This window comes from Megalobrama amblycephala, linkage group LG17 (genome assembly GCF_018812025.1).
Source record: "Megalobrama amblycephala isolate DHTTF-2021 linkage group LG17, ASM1881202v1, whole genome shotgun sequence".
NCBI classification, from domain to species: Eukaryota; Metazoa; Chordata; class Actinopteri; order Cypriniformes; family Xenocyprididae; genus Megalobrama; species Megalobrama amblycephala.
The window spans coordinates 44,459,801-44,473,218 of NC_063060.1; the positions used below are offsets into that span (position 1 = coordinate 44,459,801).

A 13,418-nucleotide genomic window follows, 5' to 3' on the forward strand; every position below is an offset into this window, starting at 1 on the left:
AATAACAAAAAATGGTTTAACTCACCTGTCCAGCAAAAAAAGAGCCACCTGAATGTCGGATTGGAAGCCCTTCTGCCGCCAGAGTTCTCGCCACCTTTCAAAGGCTTTTCCTATGTAAATTCGGGACTTTCAGCATTCCTTCTCCTTTTCCCTTTTCTTTTCCAGGTGTTCATTAGAACATCGTCGCTTTGGTCATGTGTCGGCCATATCAAGATCACATAATTCGAACTTCCCTCTTTATGCTTCTCTCTTCTACACACCCCCCTTCATGTGCATGCGCACTAACCCCAAAACTCCACCCCCAAATCATTCTTGTCGGTTATTGGCTGGAGCATGTTTATTATGTTTCGTGGTTCAGACTGCACCAGTTTGTTTTTGTGTCCGTTTTCGAGCTTGTGGCCACTACAGAGACTGCGTTTTTTTACAGTGTGTTCAGGGGACAGGCAGCTAGTGGATAGTGAGGAGATATTTGCTGTATGTGACAAAAAATGTTTTGGCCTACAAACGTGTGACATCACTTAGAGCACCTTTAATTAAAAAATTTAATATTTAAATATTGAGTTAAATTTATGTAGACAAATAGTAAATGCTGTGTAAATATATTAATGCCATTTCTCATGTCGTTTTTGTCTCACCTCTGCATTGCAAAGATTTTGTTGATAATAAAATAATATTTTATATGATTGGTAATAACAGCCCTATACTGTGCTGTTATTTTAATTGAATTTAATTTGAATGTTAGAATTTTACTTAAAAGGTGATGCATACATCTAATCGGTTTAGAAAAATGGCCTTATTTAGGTAAAAATGCTACTAGAAATCAATGTGATCTGAAAATTTACTTTTGTCAGTATTGCAGACCGCTAATGTATACACTCACCTAAAGGATTATTAGGAACACCACACTAATACTGTGTTTGACCCCCTTTCGCCTTCAGAACTGCCTTAATTCTACGTGGCATTGATTCAACAAGGTGCTGAAAGCATTCTTTAGAAATGTTGGCCCATATTGATAGGATAGCATCTTGCAGTTGATGGAGATTTGTGGGATGCACATCCAGGGCACGAAGCTCCCGTTCCACCACATCTCAAAGATGCTCTATTGGGTTGAGATCTGGTGACTGTGGGGGCCATTTTAGTACAGTGAACTCATTGTCATGTTCAAGAAACCAATTTGAAATGATTCGAGCTTTGTGACATGGTGCATTATCCTGCTGGAAGTAGCCATCAGAGGATGGGTACATGGTGGTCATAAAGGGATGGACATGGTCAGAAACAATGCTCAGGTAGGCCGTGGCATTTAAACGATGCCCAATTGGCACTAAGGGGCCTAAAGTGTGCCAAGAAAACATCCCCCACACCATTACACCACCACCAGCAGCCTGCACAGTGGTAACAAGGCATGATGGATCCATGTTCTCATTCTGTTTACGCCAAATTCTGACTCTACCATCTGAATGTCTCAACAGAAATCGAGACTCATCAGACCAGGCAACATTTTTCCAGTCTTCAACTGTCCAATTTTGGTGAGCTCGTGCAAACTGTAGCCTCTTTTTCCTATTTGTAGTGGAGATGAGTGGTACCCGGTGGGGTCTTCTGCTGTTGTAGCCCATCCGCCTCAAGGTTATGCATGTTGTGGCTTCACAAATGCTTTGCTGCATACCTCGGTTGTAACGAGTGGTTATTTCAGTCAAAGTTGTTCTTCTATCAGCTTGAATCAGTCGGCCCATTCTCCTCTGACCTCTAGCATCAACAAGGCATTTTCATTTAACGGCATACTCCTCATTTAAAAAAAACAACATTTTTAACCATATAACACTACCGTCCCGCCAGCGGACCACTGGGTCGTTAAAGGGTTAAACTTGTTTGCTTAAAATTTTTGTGAATAATTTGCTGATGCAGGTACAAAAAGACATTTTTTAACTGCAAAAAATAAAAAAATAAAAAAAATAAAACTTGTCACCCATGGCACCAACTATAGCTGGAGAGGAGAGATTTGGCTGTGGCTAACTTACACAGAAGAGATTTTTTTGTTCAGCAGATAAAAATGAACTACTTCATTTCACACTGTGGTGATGTGGTTTCTCCACTGCATGGATGTTCATGTGTATCTTCAGGTTACTTTTAATAATGAAACTCTTTCCACACTGATCACACGTGTGTGGCTTCTCTGTGCTGTGGATCTCCTTGTGTCTTTTCAGTGTTCCTGACTGATTGAATCTCTTGTCACACTGTGAACACTTGTAAGGTTTTTCTCCAGTGTGGATCCTCTTGTGTGTTTTCAGAGATGATGAATCACTGAATCTCTTGTCACAGTGTGAACAATTGTAAGGTTTTTCTCCAGTGTGAATTCTCTGGTGCTGTTTTAAATTGTTTGCTGTAGTAAAAGTCTTCTCACACTCAAAGCACATGTACTCTCTCACACCAGTGTGTGTTTTCTCATGTGCATGTAAATATGACAGCAGTGAAAAACTCTTTCCACACACAGAACATGAATGTGGCTTCTTCTTTGTATGAACTGTCAGGTGTCTCTTCAGGTTTGATGCCCAGAGAAACGTTTTGTCACATTGATCACATGTGTGTGGCTTCTCTCCAGTGTGAACTTTCATATGACTCTTAAGATTTCCTCTTTGTTTGAAGCTCTTCCCACATTGATCACATGTGAATGGGTTCTCTCCTGTGTGGATCCTCATGTGTGCTTTAAGGTTTGTTGATTGACTGTAGCTCTTCCCACACTGATCACATGTGAACGGCTTCTCTCCTGTGTGAATTCTCATGTGAATCTCAAGATGTTGTTTGGTTGAGAAACTCTTTCCACACTGAGTGCAGGTTGTAGATTTCTTGGCTCTTATTTTCTTTAAAAATGTCTTTTTAGTCTTTGAGCGACTCAAAGGTTTTTCTCCAGGTTTGTCATGATGTTCCTCCTCCACTTCACTCAGTTCTTCATTCTCCTCCTTCACTTCCATCAGCTCTGAAATGAAAGAAAAAAAGTCATTTCATTTTCAGTAAATCAAAATAAAGAGAGAAATATGAAGTTAAAGGTCATTAAATTGAGACTTGTTGTGACAGACAACTGCTACAAAACATTACGATCATTTTGATGCATTTGCATAAATTAGTCGCATATGTCCCTGAAACTTTAACATTAATCTTCCGATCGTAAAAGACCAGCTGTCGTTCCAGCGACAGAATCCAGTGGTCTGGTGAAGGTATAATGTGTGTACGTCTTTTCAGCGCTCCTGTGAAGTTCACTTAATTTTAGAATTTAGTCTCAATTTTACTTTAGCTGCTCGTTTAATCTGACTCCTAATTTCAAATGTTTTTACATCAAGATTTAGTGAATTAAGACAATCAGCACTGAATGGACGTCTTCTGGCTACAGAATTTCCCAAATAGCTGCTCTGCCACCTTTCCTTAAATAATTCTTAATAATTCATTATAAATAATATTAAGAAAATAAAGAAAACATTGCTCTGAAATATTTTGAGTAATATATTTGATCAATGACAAAATGAACTAATGTGATATTAACAGCCATATTTTGACATTTGATATTTAATTAATTTTCCTAAAACTGTGTAATTATTAAGGGCCGTTCACAGCAGACTTCTACTTCCGCTGACTTCCTTTCATACACATGTGAATGTGGGACACCAGAAACACAAGATCAAGTGAAGTTTGCAGTAAAGTGGAGTAGACTGTATGTTTTAAAATTTTGGAGTGATTTTTATTTGTTATTTATGTTTTTAAAAATATATCACGTCATATCTCGACCGTTGCCGTGTCTGTAGAAAGTTCTTGCTCAAAGTCTAGACTGACTGCATCTTTAAATGTGTTATTATCAGTGTCCTACACGATTCACTCAACCCTGTTACTTCTGACATGATTTTCCTTCTTTCAAAACCAGAGGATTTCTTAAAAAACTGTGACGCCCAGGAAGTGACATCATCTGGGCTCTTTCTACAGCATGATGGGGAGGACAAGAAAATAATCTCAATCCATTGTCTCAGTTTTTACACAAATGAATGACTGCATTCATCAACCCTGTTACCAAAGTTACTGTAAGAAGAGATTTTGCTCAAGTTACACTCACAACCCTGTCAGCCATTCTGGAAAGTTCATTTATTTAATACATTTTGGTGTTTACAGTTTATTACTAAAATAACAGTGTTGAAAACTGTATTGAAAATGCCTAAATTCTGGTAACACTCCTGCAAATTGTGAAGCAGATATGAAACAAATGGAAAATACGTAAATATTATTTTGATCTGATGTTGACAATCAGTATGAAAGTTTCTCAAACTTCCCTTTACTGAGCTTCTGTTAGAAAAGAACTTTAACTTTTTCTCTAAATGTGCAGAAGTGCTTGAATCTTTCTAACATGAATGTTGTTCAGCATCATGAATGGATGAAGAATAAACACCAACCTCTTTGTTCTTCAGTATCTTCAGTGTGTTTCATTCTGCAGGGTTCTGGATCACTCATGTTCTTTGCAGTTTTCAGCTCTTCCTGATGCTTCAGTGCTCGTCTGATGGGAATATTCCAGCATTTATTGATGAACTGCAGTGGGAGGAGCTTCACTGATGACGTGACTGTTGTGGGCGGAGCTTCACTGTTGATGTGACTGCTGTGGGCGGAGCTTCACTGACTGAACTACAGATTGGTTGGAAGAGATGATCTGCCCAAATCAAAAATATCAGTTACTGTGTTTGTTTTTATAGGGTTAAAGACCAGAAATCAAATTAAATGTACAAAAAGCGAATTTAAATAGAAAACCCATTAAATCCAAGTGTCTATTTTAATGTTTCAAATTACTTTTGTGAAAACCAAATGTTTTAATGTCCCATCATCATTTAGTGTAACAGATATATTTATGTAAAAATGAAACAACATTCATTTTGACCAGTACTTAATAAAGTGTATAAAAGAGTAAGAGATCATACTAAATTTCATTATATTTTAAATGATTAAACTTGGTGACAAATAGATGAAAGCTAGTGGTTTGAAGGATAGTGGCAACGTATAAAGATTTAAAATGACAATTAAAGAGTATTTTGGGCTTCATTGTGATCCTTCAATACAGTGTTTGAATGTTGTCAAATGATTCTTGTTCTAAATATGCCTGACAAGTTTTTTGCTATATTAACCCCTTTTGTATTTCACTATTAAACTAATTGCATTAATCATTTATATCCGTCTATCGTAAAGCAACTGATGCTAATTCAGAACTTTATATTTCTAAATCAAACATTATTCTGTTAATTCATTAAAATAATGACAGATGTCTTGAAAAGTAGTAGAAAAAAAAAAGTAAAAAAAAAAAAAAAAACAGAAAAAAGAAATAAGCAGACACCTGTCTGCTGACAGCAATGAAATGAGCTTTAAGTGTCAATTTACAGCAGATCTGAAGACATCAGCATAATAAATGAGGTGAAAACAGGAACTATTGACATGAAATAAAGAGTGTGAGATGATCTGCTGATGATCTGAATGTCTTGTTGAATGAGTGTTGATAGTCTGAGGATCATCAATACTTTATTCTGAGTGTTTGCTGTTAGAAACTGATTATTGGAGTCACGATATATGAGAAAATCCTATAAACTGCTTTAATGAAAGACAATACTGTTATTTCTCACAATGTGACATTAATAATACAAAAATCAACACACTCACCATCATCAACCACTAAAGATGAGTAACTACAGAGATATGAACTGAAAGTTTGATTTTCTAATAATAAGTACATTGATTGCAGTAGTGAAATTAGATCAGAAGAGACAATGATCACAAAACCTTTCGAAATAAAGAGCAGCACAAAGTAGAGTTGTCGTCATGATACAGAATCATCTCATATGTAAGATATCTGGGTTTTCTGTTTCAGAATGGGAGGTATGTCAAACCCGAGAAAGCAGGGTAAGTCAAGCCCATTTCTGAAAGAGAGGTAACTTCAACTCAGAGTCAGTTACTATGGTAACTTACTCTGTGAACCTAACCTGGTCAGGAGCAGGTTTTCTTCAGTAAACCCAGAGTTTCTTTCGGTCTCCTCCCCTTGTTGAAGTGCAAGTGATGTTTAAATAGTTCACGCACTCATTCACACTGCAAAAATTTGTATTTTTCATCCTATTTCAAGTACAAAATATCTAAAAATTCCTAAATCAAGATGGATTTTCTATATAAGAAAATGATATAATATATTTAGTTTTGTTTCCTGGGGGATCTAAATTAAGTGCATTTTACTTAAGTAAAATTATATCTGCCAGTGTGGTAATAAAAATAATCTTAATGCTAATGGAAAGTGTCAGAGTGTCTACCCAGGTGAAAAAAGTGCAGTAAAATACACTTTATTTTAGTACACAGTACACTGCCATAATGTACTTAAAGTGCTCTATTTTCACGCACTTATTTTGTACTTAATATACTAAAAGCTCTTCTTAATATAATCTTAAGAACATCTAAGTGTACTCAACTGTGCTTTTTTGAGACATCATGAATTTGAACTAAAATGTGCTTTTAATATACTATCTGTGTATTAAAAATATATACATTTAGTTACCACTTGTAGTACACTTGAACCCATCTTTCAAACATAAAATAGACTTATGATGTATTTCAAAATATAAGATTAATATATAATGAATATATACAAAATGTATTTATAATTTATTGCCTACAACATTACGAATACATTTTGTATATATTTATCATATATTATTCTTGTATTTTAAATAATTCATAAGTGTATTTCCTATGTCTGATGAGTACATTTAAAGGTGTATGAAAGATGGGTTCAAGTGTACTACAAGTGGTAACTAAATACATTTCATGGTGTCTCAAAATAGCACAGTTGATAATGTATATCTTTGACACTTTTATTTAGCACCTAAATAAAGAATGTACTACAAATATACTTGCTTGTATTTAAGTATATTTTTAATGCACTTTTTTTTCCTCCTGGGTATTACTAAGTGCAAATTTACAGTAGCTCCACCCACCAGAGTCACATCAGGTTAAAATTGTCTCATGTTCTAGTGGCTGCAGTGGTGTAGGCAATAGTGTGTTGGGTGTGGAAAATTAATGTGTGATGTGATTGACTGGGTTTGAATCTGCCTTTTGCCAAGCTCACTATTTTCCCTTTTCCCATCACATATCACATCAGAAAGTATTTATTTTCAATAAAAATGAAGAAAATTTTCTAAAAGTGGAAGTAAATTGCCTAACGAGTGTCTAATAACGATAAAATCATTTACACTCTTATTATTGCATCCTGCATAATTTTTTTCTTCTTGTTTTTTTTTGCATGTGGGAACCATGAAAATAAATATTAGTCCAATAACTTACTATTCTACAAGTTTTCACCTTTGATATTATAACAGTGATAAGAGTTAAACTTGCATTGACTCAGAAGTATGCGGACGTCCTTTTGTCATGTGCTGTTGCCATGGCGAATCGTAATATCGGAGCTCCATTGATGATGGCTTTTCATAGTCGTGGTGCACGCGCTTAACTCAGAGTCAACCTACTCAGAGTCGATTGAACTAACTCAATTCAGCTGTTCTGAAACTGAAAACTCAGAGTTTCTCATCTCAGAGTAAGTCAACTCAGTATAGGCTACATGTAGATTAGAGCGGAAGAATTAAAGTGTGAACTCAATTAAGTGAAATACACTAAAATGAGTTTTCAGAAATATAAACCAGAATGGGAGTCTGAGGAGTGAAAGGTTTCCTCAGATGAACTGCATTAAGTGAAGATTATAGAGCTTTTTAGCTTAAGCGGATTTAAGTTTTATCTGCTTTGTATCGTCGTGACCAATAAAAAAGTGTTTATATTGTTATGACCGCCTCCTGTGAGACTTTACTTAAACTGGGCCTCAGAACAGAAGCTCAAGAGAGTCTTCTCCATCACTCCTGAAGATCTTCAGCTGCGGCGGGTGAGAACTTTATGATTGAGGCAGATCTGACTATCCTGACCCTACCTGAGTGTTTTGTAATATTTATGTTGTATAATCTGCAGATTAATATGAGCTTTGTTCAGAATTACTTCTCAGATTATTATAATGAATGGTATCATAAAATCATACAATGTTTCATAGTTATTTAGCAGTAGTTGATGAAGATGAGTGTCATTAGTGTTTGTTTTTGTATTATTGGTGTCATATTGTGAGAAATAACAGTATTGTCTTTCATTAAAGCAGTTTATAGTCTTTTCTCATTTATCCTTCCTGACTCCAATAATCAGTTTCTAGCAGCAGAATAAAGTGAGATGATCTGCTAATGATCTGAATGTCTTGTTGAATGAGTGTTGATAGTCTGAGGATCATCAATATTAACAGAGAAACTGCTGAAAACACTCTTTATTTCATGTCAATAGTTCCTGTTTTCACCTCATTTATTATGCTGATGTCTTCAGATCTGCTGTAAATTGACATTTAAAGCTCATTTCATTGCTGTCAATAGACTGAGAGGATTTGTGGACCTCGAATATGAACAATTATTTTTGTCTTTGTGCTTTTAACTGACTTTCTTACAGTTCTTAACTACTTTTCTAGATATCTGTCAATATTTTAATGGAGAAACAGAATAAAGTTCTGAATTAGCATCAGTTGCTTTACGATAGACCAATATAAATTCTGAATGCAGTTAGTTTATGGGTGAAATACAAAAAGTGGTTAATATAGCACAAAAAATAATTAATTAATTAAAAAAAGAAAGAAAGAAAAACAAATTAAACTTGTCAGGCATATTTAGAAAGAGAATCACTTGATGACAAATTCAAACACTGTATTGAAGGATCACAGTGAAGCCCAAAATACTCTTTAATTGTCATTTTAAATCTTTATACTTTGCCATATACTTTATACTTATACTTTCCTTCAAACCACTAGCTTTCACCTATTTGTCACCAAGAAGTTTTTAATCATTTAAAATATAATGAAATTTAGTATGATCTCTTATTCTTTTATATACTTTATTAAATACAGGTCAAAATAACTGATTCCTTTTTGCATTAAATATATCTGTTACACTAAATGATGATGGGATATTAAAACATTTTGTTTTCACAAAAGTAATCTGAAACATTAAACAGACACATTTCATTTAGTGAATTTTCTATGTAAAATCACTTTTGTCCATTTAATTTGATGCAGACACTACAGTTTGATCTCTGGACTTTAACCCTATAAAAACAAACACAGTAACTGATTTATTTTTGATTTGTGCAGATCAGCTCATCCAACCAATCTGCAGTTCAGTCAACAAAGCCCCGCCCACTGCAATTTACTTAATAAAGCTCCTCCCACAGTCGTCACATCACCAGTCAAGCTCCTCCCACAGCAGTAACATCATCAGTGAAGCTCCTCCCACTGCAGTTCATCAATAAATGTTGGAATATTCCCAACAGATGAGCACTGAAGCATCAGGAAGAGCTGAAAACTGCAAAGAACACGAGTGATCCAGAACCCTGCAGAATGAAACACACTGAAGACACTGAAGAACAAAGAGGTTGGTGTTTATTCTTCATTCATTCATGATGCTGAACAACATTCATGTTCTTGCACATTTAGTAGGGGTGTGACGAGACCAGTATCTCACGAGACGAGACGAGACTCGAGATTGAGTTCACGAGACGAGACAAGATGGCGAAATACATGACTAGAAAAAATATTCTGCAGGTGTATTTGAAATGTTTTAACTAATCATTTTGTAATGAATGTCATTTCAGTTCTACTTTCTGAGACTGAATTATCATATGCAGTAAAAGACAACAATACTCAAGTAATGTAAAAGGTTTTGCCACTAACTCAACTGACTGACTTCCCTCCTGTATGATTTCAGTCTCTTCAGATCTTACTGTACATGAATTATGAGCTTCTACAGCTTTTGACCTCCTAACTGAACTCCTCTCCACAATCTGATCACAGAAATAAAAACAGTATAAATAAAAATGGTAACACTTTACAATAAGGTCTCATTTATTAACATTAATGTATTAACCAACATCAACTAACAATGAGCAATATATTTGCTACAGTATTTATTAATCTTTGTTAGTTGATAAAAATAGTCATTCATTGTTAGTTCATGATAGTTCACAGTGCATTAACTAATGTTAACAAATGAAACCTTATTGTTTGTACTAGTAAATAATAAGAAGAGAAAACTGTTATTCATTTTTATGGTAACACTTTAGTGCAACCATAATCGCACTCTCTCAATATTCAAAGATCAAATAAGACCAATTTTTCTTTGATACAGAGCTGAGAGATGGTTACAACTACACTGCCCAGCCTAAAATAGCTTTCATATTGAGAGATATCTGTATTCATCAGTGAGCCGCTTTCAAAATGCGGGGTATTGAAATCACGTTTGAATGCGCGCGCGCGTTTACTTTCACTTTTAAACGGTCGCGCGTACTCTGTAAATATGGAGCGGCGGCGACCGTTATCCAACTGAATTAAATGTTTTTTTTTTATTTAAATACAAAGCAAAACGACAGTGGAGGCATAATGTAAACGTAGCGGTGGCATATTCTTTCCTAATCATCCTAACACTCTGTCATGGCAACATCACGAGACTACTTTTCGCCTCGACGAGAAATCTCGTCACAGTTTAGTCTCGCGAGATCTCGTGCCACGAGATCTCGTCACACCCCTAACATTTAGATAAACTATCAAATACATACTGAACTTTTAACGACAACATTCATGTTAGAAAGATTCAAGCATTTCTGCACATTTAGAGAAACAGTTAAACTATGAAATTAAACAATGTTCTTTTCTAACAAAAGCTCAGTAAAGGGAGGTTTGAGAAACTTTCATATTGATTGTCAACATCAGATCAAACTAAATATTTACATATTTTACATTTATTTCATTTGGTTCACAATTTGCAGGAGTGTTACCAGAATTTAGCCATTTTCAATATAGTTTACAACATTGTTCAACTTTCCAGAATGGCTGACAGGGTTGTGAGTGTAACTTGAGCAAAATCTCTTCTTACAGTAACTTTGGTAACAGGGTTGATGAATGCAGTCATTCATTTGTGTAAAAACTGAGACAATGGATTGAGATTATTTTCTTGTCCTCCCATCATGCTGTAGAAAGAGCCCAGATTATGTCACTTCCTGTGTGGTTTTGAAAGGAGGAAAATCATGTCAGAAGTAACAGGGTTGAGTGAATCGTGTAGGACACTGATAATAACACATTTAAAGATGCAGTCAGTCTAGACTTTGAGCATGTGAACTTTCTACAGACACGGCAACGGTCGACATATGGTGTGATATATTTTTAAAAACATAAATAACAAATAATAATCACTCAAAACTTTTAAAATATTCAATCTACTCCACTTTACTGCAAACTTCACTTGATCTTGTGTTTCTGGTGTCCCACATTCACATGTGTATGAAAGGAAGTCAGTGGAAGGAGAAGTCTACTGTGAACGGCCTTTAATAATTACGGTTTTAGGAAAATAAAAAAAATGGCTGTTAATATCACATTAGATAATTTGGAAACAGTCCTCTCTTATACAGATCTTATACAGATCACTCATGTTGACATGCATTTCCTGTAAAGCTGTTTAATGTATGTAATGTATGTAATGTATTGTATTTAACATAACTAGATTTTATTACAAGTGAAAATTGTAGCATTTTTTAAAAAACGAAGACATAGATTTTAAAAGAAATTTAAAATGCAAAAAAGAGGTTAAGTTTATTACAATAACGGTTTTTAAATTTCAGCCTATATGTAGCCGTTGAGTACTACAGCCCTTTATTGGCTATAGATATCTTTGCTGTTTTTATACCATCATATGTCACCCAAATTACCACAGTTTTAGGTTTTGGCTGCCTGAACTTGCTGGAATGATTTTTTTTACTTAAGAAAAGTAATATAACTTAAAAATAAGTTTATAAAAAATAAGTTATATAAAAATATACCTCAGTCAGGTATACATTTCTTATGCTTAGATTTAAGCTTTGAGCAATTGATGTAATGTATTTATTTTTAAATTGTCTTCTAAATGTCTTAGTGTGTAATTGACATGATACATTTTTACCTGTCAAATAAAATGTTATACTTGATTCATTCTGGACTGTGCATCAAAATGATCTGAATATTTTAAAGCAGTTGTCTATTACAGCAAGTCTCAATTTTATGACCTTTCACTTCATATTTCTGTCTTTAAATTATTTTGATGTACTGAAAATTTAAATGACTTTTTCTTTCATTTCAGAGCTGATGGAAGTGAAGGAGGAGAATGAAGAACTGAGTGAAGTGGAGGAGGAACATCATGACAAACCTGGAGAAAAACCTTTGAGTCGCTTAAAGACTAAAAATATACTTCTAAAGAAAAGAAGAGCCAAGAAATCTACAACCTGCACTCAGTGTGGAAAGAGTTTCACAACCAAACAAAGTCTTGATGTTCACATGAGAGTTCACACTGGAGAGAAGCCGTTCACATGTGATCAATGTGGGAAGAGATTCAGTCAATCATCAAGCCTTAAAGCACACATGAAGATCCACACTGGAGAGAAGCCGTTCACATGTGATCAATGTGGAAAGAGTTTCACGCGATCATCACACCTTAAAGAACATATGAAAGTTCACACTGGAGAGAAGCCGTTCACATGTGATCAATGTGACAAAACATTTCTAGGGTCATCAGACCTGAAGAAACATCTGACAGTTCATACAAAGGAGAAGCCATATTCATGTTCTGTGTGTGGAAAGAGTTTTTCACTGCTGCAATATTTACATAAACATGAAAAAACACACACTGGTGTGAGAGAGTACATGTGCTTTGAGTGTGAGAAGACTTTTATTACAGAGAGTGATTTAAAAGTGCACCAGAGGATTCACACTGGAGAAAAACCTCACAAGTGTTCACACTGTGACAAGAGATTCAGTGTGTCATCAAATCTGAAAACACATGAGAAGATCCACACTGGAGAAAAACCTTACAAGTGTTCACACTGTGACAAGAGATTCAGTCAGTCAGTAAATCTGAAAACACACGAGAGGATCCACACTGGAGAAAAACCTTACAAGTGTTCACACTGTGACAAGAGATTCACTCAATCAGAACATCTGAAAAAACATGGGAGCATCCACAGCAGAGAGAAACCTCACAAGTGTTCACACTGTGACAAGAGATTCAGTTGTTCATCATATCTGAAAACACATGAGAGGATCCACACTGGAGAAAAACCTTACAAGTGTTCATACTGTGACAAGAGATTCAGTGATTCATCAAATCTGAAAACACATGAGAGGATCCACAGCAGAGAGAAGCGGCACACGTGTGATCAGTGTGGAAAGAGTTTCATTATTAAACGTCACCTGAAGATACACATGAAGATCCAAACCAATTAAAACTGCACCAGAGAATTCACAATGGAGAAAAACCTTACAAGTGTTC

At 35.2% G+C, this 13,418-nt stretch overlaps 2 protein-coding genes across 2 annotated transcripts; one reads left to right on the plus strand and one right to left on the minus strand.

The window, feature by feature from the left end:
• Nucleotides 1-2,021: 2,021 nt before the first annotated feature.
• On the minus strand, nucleotides 2,022-4,794 carry LOC125250321 (gastrula zinc finger protein XlCGF7.1-like). Its single transcript, XM_048162851.1, has 4 exons — nucleotides 4,428-4,794; nucleotides 2,888-2,971; nucleotides 2,810-2,847; nucleotides 2,022-2,756 (listed from the first exon to the last, which is right to left on the minus strand). Exons 1-4 carry the CDS (start codon nucleotides 4,483-4,485, stop codon nucleotides 2,058-2,060), a joined length of 879 nt encoding a protein of 292 aa, XP_048018808.1. The 5' UTR covers nucleotides 4,486-4,794; the 3' UTR covers nucleotides 2,022-2,057.
• Nucleotides 4,795-12,076: 7,282 nt separating this feature from the next.
• LOC125250316 (gastrula zinc finger protein XlCGF52.1-like) lies at nucleotides 12,077-13,216 on the plus strand (the record flags this gene model as incomplete). The annotated part of the gene is made up of 1 exon (XM_048162845.1): nucleotides 12,077-13,216. A coding segment is annotated over exon 1 (1,005 nt), but the record flags the coding sequence as incomplete, so codon positions are not given.
• Nucleotides 13,217-13,418: the final 202 nt, after the last annotated feature.

Excerpts from the sequence above, each read along its gene's own strand:
- LOC125250321 (XM_048162851.1), bottom strand. The coding sequence starts at position 4,485 with ATGAGTGATCCAGAACCCTGCAGAATGAAACACACTGAAGATACTGAA. Across the intron at positions 2,972-4,427 it reads AGATACTGAAGAACAAAGAG|AGCTGATGGAAGTGAAGGAG; the intron begins GTTGGTGTTTAT and ends CTTTCATTTCAG. Across the intron at positions 2,848-2,887 it reads ACCTGGAGAAAAACCTTTGA|AGCCAAGAAATCTACAACCT; the intron begins GTCGCTCAAAGA and ends AAAGAAAATAAG.